This window comes from Vigna angularis, chromosome 2 (genome assembly GCF_016808095.1).
Source record: "Vigna angularis cultivar LongXiaoDou No.4 chromosome 2, ASM1680809v1, whole genome shotgun sequence".
Lineage (NCBI taxonomy): Eukaryota > Viridiplantae > Streptophyta > Magnoliopsida > Fabales > Fabaceae > Vigna > Vigna angularis.
This window is the reverse complement of record NC_068971.1, coordinates 6,106,429-6,126,416: the sequence shown is the minus strand read 5'-3', so window position 1 is coordinate 6,126,416 and position 19,988 is coordinate 6,106,429. Positions and strand designations below refer to the sequence as shown.

Below are 19,988 nucleotides of genomic sequence, written 5' to 3'. Positions count from 1 at the left end.
TTATCTTTTTCTACATCACAACACTTTTAACATCGTTTTTAAAAAAACTAAAAAAATAACTCGATTGATGTACATTAACAATTATAGGAATAAAATTAAAATTTATTTAAAAATAAAAACCAAAAGACAAAGCAAAAATCATATAAAAATTTAAGCTAAATAAAAAATAATATAAACCAGCTGAAAAAAAGATAGGAACTTCGATTCTTTAACGTTAGGGACTAGAGTTGTAAATTCGGACACTCAACAATAAGCCAAAGCAAATAAACCAAAGAAGGAGAATGCAGATGCAAAATGGATGTCCGGATGGAGTACATTGCACACATACGCAAGCAGTTGAGTATTTTCCCATGCACAAAGGATAATGCCTAAAAATCCAGAATCCAATGACATCTATTTCCAGCTTGGACACAAAAACAAACCTCTTCTATTTTTATTTTTTCCATTTTCTCTTCACCAATAACCAAAATTAATAATAATTCTATTATTTATTTATTTATTTATTTATTTATTTATTCGTACGTTAATAAATAATTGGCTCGTGTGTTCGCCCACTAGTTGAAACTCCTCACCAGCTTCAGTGAGAAGAAGAAGAAAACGACGAAGCCATGCGTTTTTGCCCGTGCTTTGGATCCGACGAGGCCAAGGCGATCGCCGATCGCGACCCGGTTCTGCTGGTTTCGGGCATGGGCGGCTCCATTGTGAATTCCAAGCCCAAGACATTCGGGTTCACAACCCGGGTTTGGGTCAGGCTTCTGCTCGCTGATATGGAGTTCCGGAAGAAGATTTGGTCCCTTTACAATCCCAAAACAGGTCCTACCTCTACTTCTTCTCTTTCCACCATTTCTGAGTTTTCGGTTAAGTCGTTGTTGGTCTCGCAAATTGACGCGAACTCTCAGGCTACTGTGAAACGTTGGACAAGAAGTCTAAGCTTGTGGTCCCTGACGATGATCATGGCCTCTATGCGATCGATATTTTGGATCCATCGTGGGTCAGTGACTGATTATACATTATTTTACTTGTAATTATTTCGTTCTTTGGTGTGTTCTTGTGGCTGAGTGTTTCTCTCGTGTTGTCTGGCAGTTTACGAAATGCGTGCATTTGACAGAGGTGTATCATTTTCACGACATGATTGAGATGCTTGTTGCATGCGGTTACGAGAAGGGAACCACGCTGTTTGGGTTCGGATATGATTTCCGCCAAAGCAATAGGTAACGCTATGAGCTATAAACTTCATTTCCTGAATTTGTTATGTACCGTGGGGAGTTTTTTTTTTTCTATAGACTCTAATAGGGGAAAAATTACAAAAAATGAACTGGGCGTCTTCCATGACTTCAAGTCAACTTATGAATTATTCGGATAAATTCTTCCTTAAACACTTACCTGATAAGAAAATAGGAAACAAACTTCTTCTTTAAGTTAAAATTAATCTTCGAATTTGGATTTAGGACTTAATTCAATCCTACGAAATTTACTTGTAAGATAAACAGTGTCTCCGCTTATCTACTTTAATTTGACCGTAACAGTGAGATCTAAACAATCATCTTTGAGGTTGTAATTAAGGTAACCCTCTACAATTAATGTGATTTTCCAATAATTAGGTTAGGTTTAAGTTAAAAATGGAGAAACTAATGAGAAAATTTTTACAAGTTAGTTTATGGATAAGTTAACTTTCATTCTGGAAAAAATCATTTCATTTTTTTCTTTTTATTAGACAAATTTGTCCAAACAGATCCTTATGCCCCAGTTTTACTATGTCTCATTTAAATTTTCAAAAAGTCCTGTTACATAAGTTGATTTCAATTTACAAGAGAAGTTCCTTTCATTTTACCGTCTGTTTCATTTTTCTGCTATACATGCTTATGGAGGAGTTTAGGGTCTAACTTCACACTATGTACTCATTGTTATTATTGTTGTTGTTGATGGTAGGATTGACAAGTCAATGGAAGGTCTTAAACATAAGTTGGAGACTGCTCACAAAGCTTCTGGTGGAAGAAAAGTCAATTTAATTTCTCATTCCATGGGAGGAATTATGATCTCGTGTTTCATGTCGCTTCACAGAGATGTGTGCATAATTTTTCTCTATGATCTTGTCCTATGTATATATAGGGAGGGAACTTATATTGTAACTAGTGATTGTTTTCATTGTTCCTTGGCAGGTGTTTACGAAATATGTGAATAAGTGGATTTGCTTGGCTTGCCCTTTCCAAGGTGATTCCTTTGCAGTTGCGTGTTTTCCTTTCTTTTGGCCCCTGTTCTTTTTGGTAAACTGCACTCATTTGAATTGGTCTATAATAGAAAATTTAAAAACATTAGGTTTGCTGAATATAAACTTATCATATGTTGAGTTTCAGAGAGAAGATTCTGTCAATGAAAATGAATTCACTCCCCAAGAATTTCTGAGTTGCATCAGGTTTATATAATCAGTGACATTAGCTTCTAACAGAAGGTACTAACAGAATCTAACTATCTCTTGGTTAGTTAGAGAATTCAACTGTCATAGAAGCTACTAAATTACTACTTAATAAGTAAAGTAAACTTGTGGAGTAAAACTATGCCCCCAATACCCCTGCAAGCTCATGAGGGGTGAGAAGCATGCAAATCAACCACCTTGAGCTTGGACTGAAGAGCACAAAACCAAAAGGGAGAGAGCTTTAGTGAAAATATTTGCACATTGATCAAGGTCTGGCACATGAATGGAACCATAAGAAGCTTGCTGACAAAATTCTCTTGAACGAAAAATAGGTCCAATACCATATGATATAGTCAATGTGAAAACTCGTAAGATGAATTTGAAATAAATTCTTAACAGCGTGTGATTTATGGACAACCTGCTATTCTTCAAATTTTGTTAACTACTTATACTAATTATTTACTCTTTGTATTCAAATGGATGTTTTCATCTCATTGATTTGATTAGCACGGGCCCTATTAAAGTACATAATTTTATGTCTCTGTTCTTTATAAGAAACTCGATTTTTTTCTGACATTTTTCCACGCACTGGATTGAAATAAACACTGAGCCATGATTGTCTTACAACATTAGTTACCAAGAGAAACCAGTCTCTTTTCTTGTCGACCTTTTTTATCTAGGGACCCTACTATAAATATACTGATGAGATGAAAGTTTTAGAAAAATCTGCGACTATGAATTTATCGGAATATTGCCAATGCTCTGCGTCACAACTTAAAGAGCTTAGGATACTTTTCATTTATATGCATCCATTTCCATTTTCCCAGATGTCTTAAACCATCCTTGCTTGATTATGAATTCCACATGAACAGGAGCCCCAGGGTGCATCAATGATTCTTTATTAACTGGATTAGAGTTTGTTGATGGCTTTCAAAGCTACTTTTTTGTGAAAAGGTGGACTATGCATCAATTGGTAAATTCTTGTTCCCAAGTAAATTTTTGTGAAAAGGTGGACTATCTTTGAATTGAACTTTGACTGTTGGAAAAAAATATTTTTCCAAGGACAGATTTTCTTTGTATTTTTAAAATTTTAAATCAGGGCCTTGGGGACGTGGTCCAGTTCAAATGAACTGCCTTTTCAAAGGAATGGATTGGATGGTGACTTATCTTTGAATCCTTTGGAACTAGTGGATATGAGCTACATACGGGGCAGAATGACTGAGGGGTTCTGGAGTTGTTTTCTGCTATGAAGCTTCTAATGGCTAAGACCATTCCCCATGTATACACTTTCACACTTTCTCGGAGTGCTTCTCACTACAATTAACTATTCTGAATTAGCTATTGAAGGCCCCACACTGTTGAACCTGGCACCCATTACAGTGATTCACTGATGTCTGCAGCTCATATCTATTAGTTCTTCAGATCCAAAGCCTGGTCACAGTCTTATTCATTCATTTGAGAATAGTCACAATTTTCTTACTTCGTGTAACATGTGGTAAAACCACTAAGTTTTTTGGAATGATCTTTCTTACACATTAGCTAGTGGAGTGTCCATCAGTCTATGAAATGTTGGCAAATCCATCTTATGAGTGGAAAAAGCAGCCAGAAATTCTAGTCTGGCGAAAGCATACAAAGGACGGGGACAATAACACCAATTTGGAATCTTATGGACCAACCCAGAGTATATCTTTATTTGAAGAAGCACTGCGGAATAATGAGGTAATCTATTTCAACTTTTCTTTAGGTTGATGAGTCTAAGATATGTGGGCATATATGCTTTAAAATGTTCAAAGATTTATATGGTAAAGCTTTGATTTTTCTTGTATGATTACTAAGTAATTTGTTGGCATATATTAATATTCTGTTTGTCGTTTGACTTGTTTGTTGTATTCTTGAGGCTTTTTCTTTCATGTTTCTTCTCGTATCCTTTTTCTGGTTTTGGAGGATAACTTGTTCTCCCTTAGTTTTAGTTATCCCTTTCTTTGTATACTTTTTTTTTCTGTAAAAGAATCAGCATTTCAGACTATATGTGTTAGAGATCCAGGTAAGAATTCTAACACACTCGCACTCTTGCCCTCACGGAAACCAACACCACAGAATATGGAATGAGAGATGGTATGTATTCACAACAAAAGAAACTAGTATACAGAGCATTCCAGGAGCTTAACCTCCTCCACCAGTGGCTATGACCGGTCAACAATTCACAAATGTCTAAAAAGCTCCCTACTGATACAACAAAGAGGTCCTTATAAAGGCCTCTTTCCCCAAATCCCATTACAGTTAAACCCCAACTGACTTAACTGTCTCACAGTTAAGTCCAACTCACTTAACGGTCTCACCGTTACGTCCTTTGTTTCTCCTTTCTTCTCTCATAAACCCTCCATTCTCTAACATTACTCCCCTCCTGAAAATCGACCTTGTCCCCAAGGTCAAACTCGGGGAACTGTTCCTGCATCAAACTCCGATCCTCCCACGTTGCACTGTCTGCCCCTCCATCTTGCCATTCGACCAAAACCTGTTCACGTTGTTCCCCCTCACGCTGCTGGACCCTTCTATTCAACACCTTAGTTGGCCAGCATGTATATCCCCCTACTTGCAAGTCTGCTGGCAGCTCAGCTTCCACCTGCTTTGTCCCAATCGCCAACTTCAACTGAGACACGTGGAAAACCGGGTGAATCCTGGCGGTCGCTGGTAATTCTAATCTGAACGCCACCTCCCCTATCTTCTGGATGACTTTGAATGGCCCATAGTATCTAGCCGTTAACTTCGGATGCAATTTTACCGCCATAGATGTTTGTCGGTGGGGCCTTATCTTTAAAAATACCCAATCTTCTACCTTAATGGTTATCGGCCTCCTCTTACGATTTGCTTGCTTTACCATCGCGTCTTGCGCCTTCGACAAATGATATTGCAGCTGCTGCAATGCTTCATCTCTTGTTTGTAGTTCTTGAGCCACTGCTTCCACCATTGTTTCCCCCGAAATGAACCTTGACAGCGACGGGGGTGCCCTCCCATATACCACTTCAAACGGCATGCATTTGGCAGCTCCTTGGTAACTGGTGTTGTACCAGTATTCTGCCCATGGAAGGACCACGGTCCATGTCTTAGGCTGCTCGGAACAGAAGCATCGTAAGTATCCCTCCAACACCCTATTTAGCACCTCTGTTTGGCCGTCCGTCTCCGGATGGTATGCTGTGCTCATCCGGAGATGGGTTCCCTGCATCTTAAACATCTCTCTCCAAAAGGCACTGAGAAATAAGGGGTCACGATCACTCACTATGGTCTTGGGAATCCCATGAAGCTTCACTACCTCTCTTACAAAAACTTCCGCGACCGTTCGGGCAGTATAGGGATGTCTGAGCGGTATGAAGTGCCCGTATTTACTCAGTCGGTCGACAACTACCAATATAGCGTCCTGGCCCTTGGATTTTGGGAGTCGCACAATAAAGTCCATGCTGATGTCCTCCCATATAGCTTGTGGAATAGGCAGTGGTTGCAATAATCCCTGTGGGGACGCCGTCATGTATTTGTGCTGTTGGCACACCAAACAGCGACTGACATTCTCCGTCACGGATTTCTTCATCCCTTCCCAGTGCAGCGACTGTGCCAATCTCCGGTAAGTTCTATAGACCCCCGAATGGCCCCCCGTCGGGGTGGTATGAAACTCGGCCAACAATTTCTGTACCTACTCAGACTGTGCCGGAATAACCAGCCTCCCCTTGTAGTGCAATCGTCCGTTCTCAAGGGTGTATGCCGGGTATTTGTTGGGATCCTGGATGACTCCTTCTCGGATTTTATTCAAGTTATCATCTTCCTCCACTTCTCGCATCACGTCCGGGAAATCTTTCCAATACGGTCTCATTATCCCCATCAATTCACCACCCCCGTCGTCCCCTTCAATCTCAGCCTTGTTCTCCAACTCCTCGCTACCTTTCCGTGATAGCGCGTCCGCCACCCGGTTACTGGCGCCCGGTTTATACACTATGTCGAAATCGTAGCCGAGCAGTTTGGCTATCCAGTGTTGCTGCGCTTGGGTCGTCACCCTCTGTTCCAACAAAAACTTTAGACTTCTCTGATCCGTATACACCACGAATTTGTGGCCCAACAAATACGGACGCCAATGTTGCACCGCTAGGGCCACCGCCATCAACTTTTTCTCGTAGATCGACTTGCCCAACGTCACTTCTGATAATGCTTTGCTAAAATAAGCGATCGGTCTCCTTTTCTGGGTGAGCACCGCCCCAAGTCCCGTGCCCGACGCGTCGCATTCTACCTGGAAGGGTTGCGAGAAATCCAGCAACGCCAACACTGGTGTTGTGGTCACCGCTGTTTTCAATCTTCCCATCGCTTCCCGGGCAGTCTCCGTCCACACAAAATTCCCCTTTTTCAACATCTCGGTCAGGGGCTTGGCTATCTTCCCATAGTCTCGGATGAATCGCCGGTAATATCCGGTGAGACCCAAGAATCCCCTCAACGCCTTCAGAGTTTTTGGCTCCTCCCACGCAATTACCCCCTCTATCTTTTCCTGATCCATCTGGACCCCTTCTCCTGATATGACGTGCCCTAAATATCTGATCGTCTTCTTCCCGAACTCACTCTTCTTCTGATTGGCCACCCAGTGATTTTGCTGTAAGCAGCTCAACACTTGCTCCACGTGTCGTAAATGCTCCCTCCATGTCGCACTGTAGATGAGTATGTCGTCAAAAAAGACGAGCGCGAATCTCCGCAAGAATGGTCCAAGGAGATCGTTCATGGCGCTCTGGAAAGTGGATGGGGCATTTGTAAGGCCGAACGGCATCACAAGGAACTTGTAATGTCCCAAGTGAGTGCGGAACGCCGTTTTCTGCACGTCATCCTCATTCATCCTAATCTGGTGATACCCAGCCTTGAGGTCCACCTTTGAGAAATACTGAGCGCCATGGAGCTCGTCCAGCAGCTCTTCGATTACGGGGATCAGAAACTTGTTGGGAACAGTGGCGCGGTTGAGCGCTCGGTAGTCTATACAGAACTGCCAACTCCCATCCTTCTTCTTGACGAGGATGACCGGGCTTGAATATGGACTTATACTCGGTCGTATAATCCCTGCATGCAGCATGTCCGTCACCTGTTGCTCGATCTCTTCCTTCATGACGTGCGGGTAACGATATGGACGTACGTTCACGGGGTCGGTGCCTTCTTTTAACGTAATCCGATGCTTCTCTTTTTTATTAGGTGGCAAACCTGTGGGTTCCTGAAATACCCCTGCATGTCGTGTTAAAATGTTCTCCAAGTCCCCGTTCGGTTTTTCAACCCACTCTTCTCTCTCTACTTCCTTCTCGCTCCCCTTTGCACCCTCCAAACTCCAGACAATCGCCCAAACCTCTACCTCACTCAACTTCATCAACTTCTCTGGTCCGACCACCCTTTTATCCAACTTCGGATCACCCTTAACAACCACCCTTTTCCTTGCATGTTCGAACGCCATGGTCGATTCCCGCCAGTTGAGGGTAATCTCTCCCAGCTTGGCCAGCCACTCCACGCCTAGGATCATGTCGACACCCCCCAGGTCGAACAAGTAAAATTTTTCCCCGATCGCAACTCCCCCCATGTCGACCACTACCTTCGGGCAACATCCACGCGTCCGTTTCTTACGTCCGTCTCCCAAACTCACCTGGTAGGGAGGGGTATCCTCCTATGCCAACTGCAATTCCTCCACCAATCGTCTACTCACAAAGTTGTGGCTGGCACCACTGTCAACCAATATTAGCACGTCTTTTCCTCCCACTTTCCCCTGCAACTTCAATGTTTTAGGTTGCGTCAACCCACCTACCGAGAACGCCGATAACTCCATGCCGGGGGGTTCTAACTCTACATCTTCCCCTTCAATATCCTCTTCTTCATCTTCGGCCAGTATCACCACCCGTAAACTCTTCTCCGGGCACTGTTCCCTGGGCTAAATGGCCCCCCACATCGGAAACACCTTCCTTCTTCTCTGTGTTTCAGAAACTCCGGGTAGGGCAGGTTTCTTGAGCTTCTTCCACGACTATCACTTCCTCCTTGCATTCCGCCTCTCACCAGATCGCCTCCAGCAGCACGGTCACGTCTGACGGACCCGACACTCTCGGTCGGGGTCGCTCGCATCGATTGGCTCCTCGGCGGTTCGTTTCTTACCACCCCTGATCCTCCTCCTGTCGTTCGTCCCCATGATGACGGATTCTTGGATGACGTCCATCCCAGCAGACCTATCCTGCGTAGCACCTCTTCGACGTCCCTCGCCAGCTTCATCGCCGTCATCAAGTTTCGTGGGTCGTGGGGTCTCACCTGACATCGCAATTCCTCTCGTAAGCCCGCCAGGAAGTATCCCAACAACTGGTCGTCCGAGAACGCCTTCGTCTGTCTGGCCAGAGCTTCAAATTCTCTCACATATTCCTCCACAGTGGCTGTTTGCTTGATCGCCGCCATCCTCTCAAAAATGCCGCCCCGGTATCGACTCTCGAATCTGATCAACAACGCTTCTTTGAGCCCCTCCCATGATCGGTCGCTCGCCTTTTCCTTCCAAAATTTAAACCAATAACCAGCGCTTCCCTCCATACTGATGTGAGCCAGTTCGATCTTCTCCGCCTCCGCCACCTTCTGTATCTCAAAGAATTTTTCGGCCCTATTAATCCAGTTCAACGGATCGGCTCCTTCAAACGTGGGTAACTCCACCCGTCGCCTCCAATGGGGTTGATTCTCTGATCGTTCCCCTTCTCTTTCTCCTTCGGCTTCCTCTCGCCGGCCACCCCCATTATCATTGACTGAACCATGGTTCCCGTCAGAACTCTCCCCGTTTGGCTTGCTTTGCACACCCATCAATCGTAACAGTTCTTGGATGTCTTTACGCATCGCTATCGAGTCTTGCCGGTTGGCCGTTGATTCCGCCTTCAACCCGTCTACTGCCATCTCCAGGTGTTCCATTCGTCCTTCAACGACGTTCATTTTTCCTTCAATTCTGTTCTCCAAAGCATGTAGCTTCCCCTCCATCGCGTTCTCTCTCCGATTTCGATCCGGCAGGTCGGACCACTTTGTTAGAGATCCAGGTAAGAATTCTAACACACTCGCACTCTTGCCCTCACGGAAACCAACACCACAGAATATGGAATGAGAGATGGTATGTATTCACAACAAAAGAAACTAGTATACAGAGCATTCCAGGAGCTTAACCTCCTCCACCAGTGGCTATGACCGGTCAACAATTCACAAATGTCTAAAAAGCTCCCTACTGATACAACAAAGAGGTCCTTATAAAGGCCTCTTTCCCCAAATCCCATTACAGTTAAACCCCAACTGACTTAACTGTCTCACAGTTAAGTCCAACTCACTTAACGGTCTCACCGTTACGTCCTCTGTTTCTCCTTTCTTCTCTTATAAACCCTCCATTCTCTAACAATATGATTACACTTTTCTTTTATAATGTAAAAGAATGTTATTAAGGCAATATTAGTGATCACTAAATCTGATTTATAGATATATTACTGCATCAATTATTAAGGTGTTTTTGGCCTAAGGGCTAATTCCTTAGCGTCACATGTGAAGTTCTTGAGTTAAGCTCCTAACCATTTTGTGTCACGGCACTTCATGAGCTGCTATGCCACACTGATGTATACTGGTTGACCCACCTAGGCACTGCAGTTTGTTTGACTGGTTCTGAAAAAACCAGCCTATTTGCATATTCTTTGACCAGTTATGACCAATTATGATTATTAGATAAGAACTGAGCCTTGGATGAGTTCCGAGGTCAATCAGGAAAACTGGTTGTTTTGATCTGGTCCTGTTCTCAGAACACTTGTTGTATCTCACTTGACGTCTCTTTAAAGGAAGATCTGAAGTCAGCATGATATCTATTGCTTAGTAAGCTAAACAAATGTCATTATGCAAGTTTTATCTCTAATGCCAAGTGAAAAATGATTGTGTTAGTCATGAAAACCATTCAATATGACAGATGTTATCTTTCCTTTTCTGATACAGAAAATTTATCCTCGTGCAATTTTCCTTTTGCTTGTACCAAGGACTTATGGGTGTTATTTTTGCAGCTAAGTTACAATGGGAAAACAATACGGCTTCCCTTTAACTTTGATATCCTTGACTGGGCTATTAAAACACGACAACTTATCGCAAATGCTAAATTGCCAGATGGAGTCAGCTTCTATAACATTTACGGGACATCGTTGGACACACCTTTTGATGTTTGGTATGTTACTAAATTGTTGTTGGAAAATAGTACATCTATAAACCCGAAGCATTAATTTAGGCTTTTGTTTTTTTACCGAAGCATTAATTTAGGTTGAGAGATAAGAAAATTGGTTGAAACTGGATGTTTATTCTCCCTACATCTTTGATCTGAATTTTACAAAGCCCCATATCAGTTTCTTATATTTTCACGTTATCTGGACTTCTTTTTATTAAGTTTAAACCCTTTTCCATATTTTGGTCTACATAAGAAGGAGAATCTTGTCATTAGAATTTGAGCTTGATACGAAGGATAATATTATCCTCTAGATAGTTTAGATGCAATGTCCACTTCTCGATATTCAAAGGTTTCTATATTATGTTTGCTTCTGAAATGTCCTGATTTTCGTGCTAAATGCAGTTATGGTTCGGAAGATTCTCCAATTGAGGACTTATCCGAAATTTGCCACACAATGGTGAGTCACCACTTAAATCTCTTACATGCCTAAAAGGAAGACCGCTAACGAGACTCTTCTATCTATATTCTTTAAAAATAGTCATTTATTCTTCATCGTTGTTTTATATCTTTACTGAGAGGCTAGTATTTGTCATAATCCTAAATGAGACCAGAAAATCCTGAATTTTAAAAATAAACTTAAATCAATTCTAGCTCTTGGGAGTTAGGGCTTCCTCTACAGATTGAATAGAAAACTATCAACAAGAACATGATTACTTTCTTGTAAACAAAATAAAATCTTCAAATGATTGCAAATCTAGTTTTATTGAACATTAATAACTCATTACTCACGAGTTATCTCTTTGGTGCCCCTATGATGGACCATTAGAGGTATGCAAGGGAAAAAGAGGAAATTTTCACTAATCACCGTATCTACTATAGAAGGTATAAAGATGTGAGGTTTGAGTTTTACAAAACAACCTTATATCCTATTCATATGATCACCTCATTAAATTATTCAAATTAATTTCTTATACAAAAGAACCTAAATTGATTGACTATAATCTCAATCCCGTGTAAATTATAAATGATCAATCAACATTATAGATCAAAAATGAAAAAAATCCCAAACTAAAATCATTTTGTTCCTAGCATTAATTCCAATTAAGTGCTCTTTACAATAATATAGTTTAAAAGCATTTCAAAATTTCAATCAAATCTTAATTGTTTAAGTAAACTGTGATCAAACTAATAAAGTATTGAATGTATATAATAACAGTATAATTGAAATAAATCTTTGATAAATTTTAAATATGGTGTTTACACGAGTTTAAGTCATGTTACATCCAACCCTAACAAAAAGGGAAATTAATCACCAATGTTATAATTAGAGAGTAATTTCTTATGATCAAAAGTTGGTCCGTGATGAATGCTTGGAGAGATGTTTTTCAGTCGTTGCTTTGAGAATTTAGGATCTTCTTTACCCATCAAAAGTTATCTAATCCCTCTCTCTAGGTCTTATTTATAAGAATCCTAATGGGCTGAGTTCACGAACTTCTTATCTTTGCAGCTAATATAATACTTAAGCGACCAACACGTCTTCGCTTAAGCAAGCAGAAACCATGCTTTAAGCGAAAGTCTCTCTTTATATCTTCTCGCCAAAATGATTGAGTTCGTTTAAGTGAGAAGATCCTTGCTTTAAGTGAATTTTCTAATGTTGTTAAATCAACAAACCATCAAAGTTGCTCCATTTACCAACATAGATAAAAAACTCTAAAAAAATATTTTTTAAACAATAAAAGTCCAAAAGCTTAAAATATATGTTCAATGATTATTGTTAAAAATATGATTGTCAATGGAAGGCTGAATGATCTATGATCTATTTTCTTCGTTTCTGTTTGTTAGAAATGGTATGAAAAACAAGACAATATGTTTTTAGTTGACTGAACAATTGGGAAAAGCTCCCTAGAAAGCAATATACTGGCTCTAGATGTTTTGAGAAGTCTGGAGCCACAACTTATTCTACTCGATCATTCACCTGAAGTTCGTAACTTGCAGATCTTAAAGGGTCTGCACACCTCCCAGTACCCTAAGTCTTTAGTTCTCTAAATTTTGACCAGAGATCTCTCTTCTCCACTATTATTTATAGGTAACATTCCTTATTTCTTCAAGCAGATATCCTAACTAATTAACTAACTAAAGGGTATCCCTCATCACTCCACCCCTTAGCCAAGCAATTTGTTGTTGCTGAAATAGAGTCCCATTTGTTGTGGCAAGGTAGTGATTATGCAGAGAAGAGAGTAGAGCAGAATGCAGAGAAGAGAGAATGTGAGAAAGTGAGTGGTTTTTTCATTAAACAACAAAAGAGTACATGCAACGTATATAACAGAGAATGAATATGTCAAACTGTAACAATGAAACAGTTATGACAGTTATAGTTTTTGTTTTAAACTCTTCAACACACCCCTCTTAAAACAAAACTTCTACAAGATTTAACTCCAAGATAATCTCTAAGCTTCACAAATCTGCTTTGCCGTAGAGCCTTGGTGAAAATATCGGCTATTTGATCATCTGTGGAGCAATGCACCAGTTCCAGTCTTCCTTTGCCAACTTGCTCTCTTAGATAATGAAACTTGGTTTCTATATGCTTGCTTCTACCATGTGAGATGGGGTTTTTAGATAGATTGATAGCCGATCTGTTATCTATCAATAGTTGGATTGGTTTGCAGCATTCAATCATCAATTCATCCAACATCGTTTCTATCCAGGCACACTGACATGCGGTTTCGGATGAGGCAATATACTTAGCTTCGCAAGATGAGAGTGCTACAACACTCTGCTTTTTCGAACACCAGCTAAACGACGCTCCCATGTATTTAAATACATAGTCGAACGTGCTCTTTCTATCCATTTGATCTCCACACCAATCCGAATCACTCCAAGCTTCTAACATTCCTTTCATTCCGTCAAACTTCTTAGGATAGAAAAGACCATAATCTGCCGTCCCCATTGGTAGCGCAATATATGTTTAGCACTGAAGAGGTGAGATTGTCTGGGATCACCCATGAATCTACTAACCAGCCCAACACCATAACTAATATCTGGTCTACTATTGCACACATACCTGAGTGATCCTACAATCTGTTTAAACAAGGTAGCATCAACCTTCTTGTCATCAGCTTGGAGAGACAGCTTGGTATTGGCCATCACTGGTACGCTCACGCTGTTGCAGTCTTCCATGCCAAACCGCTTCAGAATTTCACCAATATACCTACTCTGATGCACAAGCATTCCATCAGATGTACGTAAGAATTCCAGCCCAAGGAAGTAACCCAGACTACCAAGGTCAGTCATCTCAAAGTCTCCTTTCATTCTTGTTTTAAAATCTTCGATAGCCTCTGCTGTGCTTCCTGTTATGAGTAGGTCGTCTACATATAAGCAGACCAATAAAACACCTTGCTATTCAACCTGTTTCACATAGATTCCAAACTCAACCGTGCATTTGTGAAATCCAAATTCAATGAGCCAAGAGTTGATGTGAGTGTTCCAAGCTCGGGGTGCCTGTCTCAACCCGTACAAAGCTTTATTCAATTTATACACTTTCCATTCTTCACCTTCTTTCTCAAGTCCAGGTGGCTGTGTTACGTAAACTTCTTCTTGTAGAGGGCCATTCAAGAAAGCAGATTTTACGTCCATTTGGCATATCTCCCATCCTTTTAGATTTGCAACAGCTGCAACAAGTCTCACTGTCTCCAGCCTTGCAACTGGTGCAAACACCTCAGTAAAATCAACTCCAGGCTTTTGCAGGAACCCCTTAGCAACCAATCTAGCTTTCAGCTTAGCTATGCTACCATCTGGCTTTTACTTTGTTTTGAATACCCACTTGACCTCAATTGCTTGTTTTTGTCGAGGCAATTCCATCATTTCCCACGCTTTGTTTTTCTCTATAGCTCTCAACTCTTCTATCATTGCTGCTCTCCAATCTTCCATATTGATAGCTTGTTCCCACGTCAGTATTTCAGCGTCAGCCAAGAGTGCGGAGTGAACCAGATCACCAGTTTCAGCTATCTCATTATCCATGAACACCTCGTGATCTGTAAGCCTCGTTGAAGGAAATCTAGTCCTTTGAGATCTTCTTTTATTTACCTCCAGACCAGCTGCTACTTCCTTGACTTCGTCAGGTTTCTTATCTTCAAGCCAACTTGACACGACCCACCACTGATTGAACTTGTCTCTACATCCAGCCAATTAAACGTGGCTGACTCGTCTATCAAAACATCTCTCCTGATCACTATCTCATTCTTCTTTGGACTATATAGTCTGTATGCCCCAGTTGGATGAAAGCCTACCAGTATATAGGCTTTGCTTTTATCTGCAAGCTTCTTTCTCTTCTCGTCTGGTATGTGCTTGAAACTCACTGATCCAAAGATTTTAAAATTATCTGCTGATGGCTTAATCCCTGTCCACGCCTCTTCTGGAGTGCAATCTGCTAGAGCCTTCGTTGGACATCTGTTCAACAAGTAGGCTGCTGTGGAGACAGCCTCTCCCCACAAGATGTGTGGTAGATTCTTTCCTTTGAGCAAACACCTTGTCATTTCAACCAAAGTTATGTTCCTCCTCTCGGCCAAGCCGTTATGTTGAGGCGTGTAAGGAGCTATAACTTCGTGTGTGATCCCCTTTTCATCACAGAACTTGCTCATCTCTCCAGAGTTGAATTCTCCGCCTCCGTCAGTTCTAAGAATCTTTACTTGCAGAGCCGATTGCCGCTCAACCATTGCACAGAATTTTACAAAACATGAGAAGACTTCTTTCTTTTCTTTTAACAAATAAATCCATAACTTCCTAGTCCATTCATCAACAAAGAGTAGGAAATATCTATTACCTCCAAACGTCGTTACTTCAAAAGGACCACAGACGTTTGAATGAACAACCTCGAGTGGCTGTTTGGCAAGTTCGGGTGCTACCTTCTTGAACTTTGATCTGGTCTGCTTTCCCATAGCGCATCCTTCGCAAATTTTCTTAGGTATATTTATTAGGGGCACACCTTTGACCAGTTCTTTGCTGCTTAATAGACTCGGACTTTTGAAGTTTAAGTGTCCGAATCTGTAGTGCCAGATCCAGCTCTCTTCCTCAACATTTACCGAAGATAAGCATTGTATTGCGGCTGCATTCAGGTTCACCTTGAATGTTCTATTCTTGGCCAGCGAAGCCTTGATCGCCAAACGTTTCCTCCTATCAAATACTTCTATAAGATTCTCGTGCATGGACATGGTATATCCTTTCTCCAGGAGTTGCCCAAGGCTTAACAAGTTACTCTTCATTGTGGGAACGAATAACACATTGTCCATGTAAGCTACTCCTCCATTCTTGCATTTGATCAACACTCTACCAATCCCTTCTGTCGTCACAGTGCTGTCATCCGCAAACCTCACGTTGCTTTTCTTTCTCGGATCAAGATCAACAAGCCACTCTCTTCTTCCGGTCATGTGATTGGAACACCTTGTATCCAAGTACCAGCTCGTTTCATCCTCTACATGACTCGAATCTTTTGACAACAACGACTGCTCGGTTTCTTCATTATTTCCCGTTCGGTTTTTGTCAATGACCGTTCAGTCTGGAAATGATACATGTCTGTCAATTCTCGTTTGGCTTGATGATTCCTGTCTATCAACTCCCGTTCGGTTTTTAAACAACAACCGATCGTCTTCATCCGTTCGGTTTCTTAACAGCAACCGATCGTCTTCATTCGTATGGTTTCTTAACAGCAACCGATCGTCTTCATCCGTTCGGTTTCTTAACAACAACTGATCATCTTCATCCGTTCGGTTTCTTAACAGCAACCGATCGTCTTCACCGAGACCCGATCGGTTAGAAGAAAACAACCGTTCAGTTGTGCTCATCAGAAGTACATGATCAGATTCAGAATCATCTATTTCTTGTACAAGATTTGCAGCTTCATCGTTCTTGTTCTTCTTGGAAGACTCGTTGTGCCAACACTCTAAAGAATAGTGCCCATGCTTGTTACAAGTGTAGCACTGAACATTTCGTTTGTCTGAGCCCTTTCTTCCTCTTCCTCTCAAGTATCTACCTCCTCTGTTGCTTCCTTCTTTCTGCTCATTTCCATTTTCTTCACCATTCAGATCGGAGGATTTCATGTTTCTTCCTCCGCTGCGTCCACCACGTGATCTCCCTCTACCTCTGCCACGATTCTTGAAGTTTTGTTTACTCCTTGCCTGTAACGCCTGACTCATTCCTTGTGTCACGGTGTTTTCTGTGTTCTTCCTCTCTATCAGTCTTTGTTCGTGTGCTTCGAGTGAATTCTGCAACTCCTCTATTTTCATCACTTCCAGATCCTTGCATTCCTCTATCGCAACTACAATGTGATCATATTGCGGTGTTAGGGTTCGGAGTATTTTTTCAACTATCTTCTTATCCTTCACAATTTTGTCGCATGCTCTCATGGCATTGACCAAAACCTGGATTCTTCCAATATACTCCATCACCGACTCTTGCTCGCCCATGCAGAGAAGCTCGTACTGTCGTTGAAGAGATTGCAAACGGATCTTTTTCACCTTGCCGGAGTTTCCATACCCTTCTTGCAGGATATTCCAGACTTCTTTGGCTGTGGTGGCTTTTGATACTTTCTGAAAAATCGCAGGAGAAATGCACTGGTGCAGCAGCATTCTTGCCTTGCAATCAAGGCGTATATTTTCTTTGTACAGCTTCTTCACCTCTTTTGTGTCCTCTTTCAGGGGTTCTTGGAGTCCCTTCTTTATCACCTCATCGACTTCTTGAAACCCAAGAATAGCCTCCATCTTCACGCACCGGTCATCATAATCTTTGCCATCAAAGATCGGGAGATTACTATGGATTAATCCAGCCATCACGCCACTCCTTGAACGTCACCTAAATTCCACCAGTTTTCGAAACCTTCAGCTCTGAATACCACTGTTGTGGCAAGGTAGTGATTATGCAGAGAAGAGAGTAGAGCAGAATGCAGAGAAGAGAGAATGTGAGAAAGTGAGTGGTTTTCTCATTAAACAACAAAAGAGTACATGCAACGTATATAACAGAGAATGAATATGTCAAACTGTAACAATGAAACAGTTATGACAGTTATAGTTTTTGTTTTAAACTCTTCAACACCATTGGTGTTCCAACTCATTGAAGCACGGTGACCGAGCTAACCAGATTTCCACAACCCAAAATAAATTTCAATTGTCCCGTGTCAGAAACAAATGCGATAGTGTCTCCATCCATTAATCTATATTTCTTTGTTTCCTGAGGTATTTTTGGCTATGAAGCACAGTGTTTCATGTTGCAGCTGAAGGTTGTCAAGGTTGTCCACGGTACTCTGCTGGGTCTTGCCTATGAGGAGACATGTGGACAATTAATCTGTTTTCTTCTCTCTCCCCCCTCCTCGTTGCCATTGTACATAGTATTGACATGTTGGACAATTAAACAGTCATGTTTTTACTTGATTTTATCCATTTTGTCCTCTGCTCACTCATTTAGGTATGGATGTTGGATTCATCTTGTGTATTTTCATGCATGTCATTTTTTCTGATTTTCCAATTCATCATTGTCACAATAATTAAAGGTTCCTTTTTGACAAAGATCTAATCTTGTTTTGGCAATAATATATAATAATAGGCTTAGTACAAGTGACATGTAGCTAATTTATAGACTTCGGGCAACCCTACCTACTTAAGTCCTTACGTGTAGATACTTAAAAAGAGAAGATCTGAGTATTATCGGATAAGATGATCCTATTCAAGCTCTAAGCCATATTTATAAAATTAAACTTGTTAAAAGGAAAGATGGAAAATTTGAACAAGATAAACTTATTAAGGGAAAGATGGAAGCTAGGAGTAGGCTAATCCTACTAAGGGAAAGATGGAATTATTAATAGGCTTAACCTACGAAGGGAAAGATGGAAAATGAAAATTTTCCTGTAATAATTACAAATATAATGTGAATATTATATAGAGATATTGTCTCGTAAATTAGTGCCAATTTACAACACGACTTTTGTTTCCTTTTTTTCGCTATTAAGGGTTTTGATAAAAATAAGGATACCATAAGTTAAGAGCCGGCTGCTGCTTTTGCAGTTCCTTCCATATATTTAGTTGGAGAGAAATGTGCATATTTTAGAAGGGTGTATCTTTTTCCCTCGCATTGTTTTAATTCATGTTAGTTTTAGGAAAATATCTATAACTGGTGTGAAAGATATTAGAAAGTTCACTTAATTTTTTCTATTTTGACTCTGTATTTTGTTTTTCTTTCTGTTCCTAGGATATATTTCATTTCTTGCTAATAATACGCTGCTGTGTCCGTGTTTACATGTATTAAGAAATTTCCTCGTCTATGTTTCTTTCAGCCACTATATTCTTACGTGGATGGGGATGGAACAGTTCCTGCTGAATCTGCGAAGGTACTTTCTCCGATCTTTCTGTATTTTGTAGAACGCTTACCTATAGCCATATTCAAATTTTTGTAAATTACTTTGAGCAGATCTGTAATGCCTTCAAGGGCATTTGGAAGTAGTAGTCCAAATAGAAGGGCATTTGTTTGAACTATGTGATGCTCTCTTAATGTAGTACTTCCAAATTTATCTTCTGATAGTAATTACTTATTCTATAAACGTGTGATGCAGTAAAATAAAATATAATGGATAGTTTATTAGTAGTAATTTGTGGAGTTCTTGTGTTTTCATATAACAGGCTGATGGACTGAAAGCCACTGAAAGGGTGGGAGTTGGTGCTTCTCATCGTGGAATATTACGAGATGAGACAGTATTTCAACATATTCAAAAATGGTTGGGTGTTGAGCCAATGGTTAGCAAGCAATCTAAAATATCTAAAGTTGCAGATGCTCATCGAATCTTGCCTATTGTTCTATAACTGTTACTTTCGTTCCTCATTTACCAAAAGAAAATGCCATTCCTTGCTTTACTTTTTCTTTCTTTTTTAAGAAAAAGGAAAAAAGGCTTATAAAGACTTAAAGTGCTGGTCTTGGTGCGATAAATAATTTGGCGAATGTTCAGGTAATCAAAATTGCCTAGCTGTAGTGTAATTTCATTGTAAACTTTAGGGTAAAATGACCCATTTGATTCTTAAATCTGACATGCTATCTATTTAATTATTGAAAGAACAAAATATTTACTTTACTCTGGACCTGTATATGTAAAAAATAATGTAATTAATCTTTATTGTTTAGTTTTTTTATGATTATTTTGTCATTAAAATATAATGTCAAGAACTATTTTGTAATAGAACTGACACTATGGAGCAATTTGAATTTGAATTTTTTATACATTTAAGGATTAAATTAAAATTTTGATTTTTTTTTTCAAGATTTAAATTGTCAGTTTCATATATTCAAAAGGCGAAATTGATAATTTACTTTAGGCTTTATTATTGAGTTGTGTAC

At 40.4% G+C, this 19,988-nt stretch overlaps 1 protein-coding gene across 1 annotated transcript; it reads left to right on the top strand.

The window, feature by feature from the left end:
• The first annotated feature begins 541 nt into the window (after positions 1–541).
• Positions 542–19,603, top strand: LOC108329061 (phospholipase A(1) LCAT3). The gene is made up of 11 exons (XM_017563050.2): positions 542–813; positions 900–991; positions 1,084–1,211; positions 1,930–2,065; positions 2,160–2,211; positions 3,286–3,386; positions 3,953–4,132; positions 10,465–10,622; positions 11,022–11,076; positions 18,937–18,990; positions 19,280–19,603. Exons 1-11 carry the CDS (start codon positions 609–611, stop codon positions 19,457–19,459), a joined length of 1,341 nt encoding a protein of 446 aa, XP_017418539.1. The 5' UTR covers positions 542–608; the 3' UTR covers positions 19,460–19,603.
• The last annotated feature ends 385 nt before the right edge of the window (positions 19,604–19,988 follow it).

Excerpts from the sequence above, each read along its gene's own strand:
- LOC108329061 (XM_017563050.2), top strand. The coding sequence starts at position 609 with ATGCGTTTTTGCCCGTGCTTTGGATCCGACGAGGCCAAGGCGATCGCC. Across the intron at positions 1,212-1,929 it reads GATTTCCGCCAAAGCAATAG|GATTGACAAGTCAATGGAAG; the intron begins GTAACGCTATGA and ends TGTTGATGGTAG. Across the intron at positions 2,212-3,285 it reads CTTGGCTTGCCCTTTCCAAG|GAGCCCCAGGGTGCATCAAT; the intron begins GTGATTCCTTTG and ends CCACATGAACAG.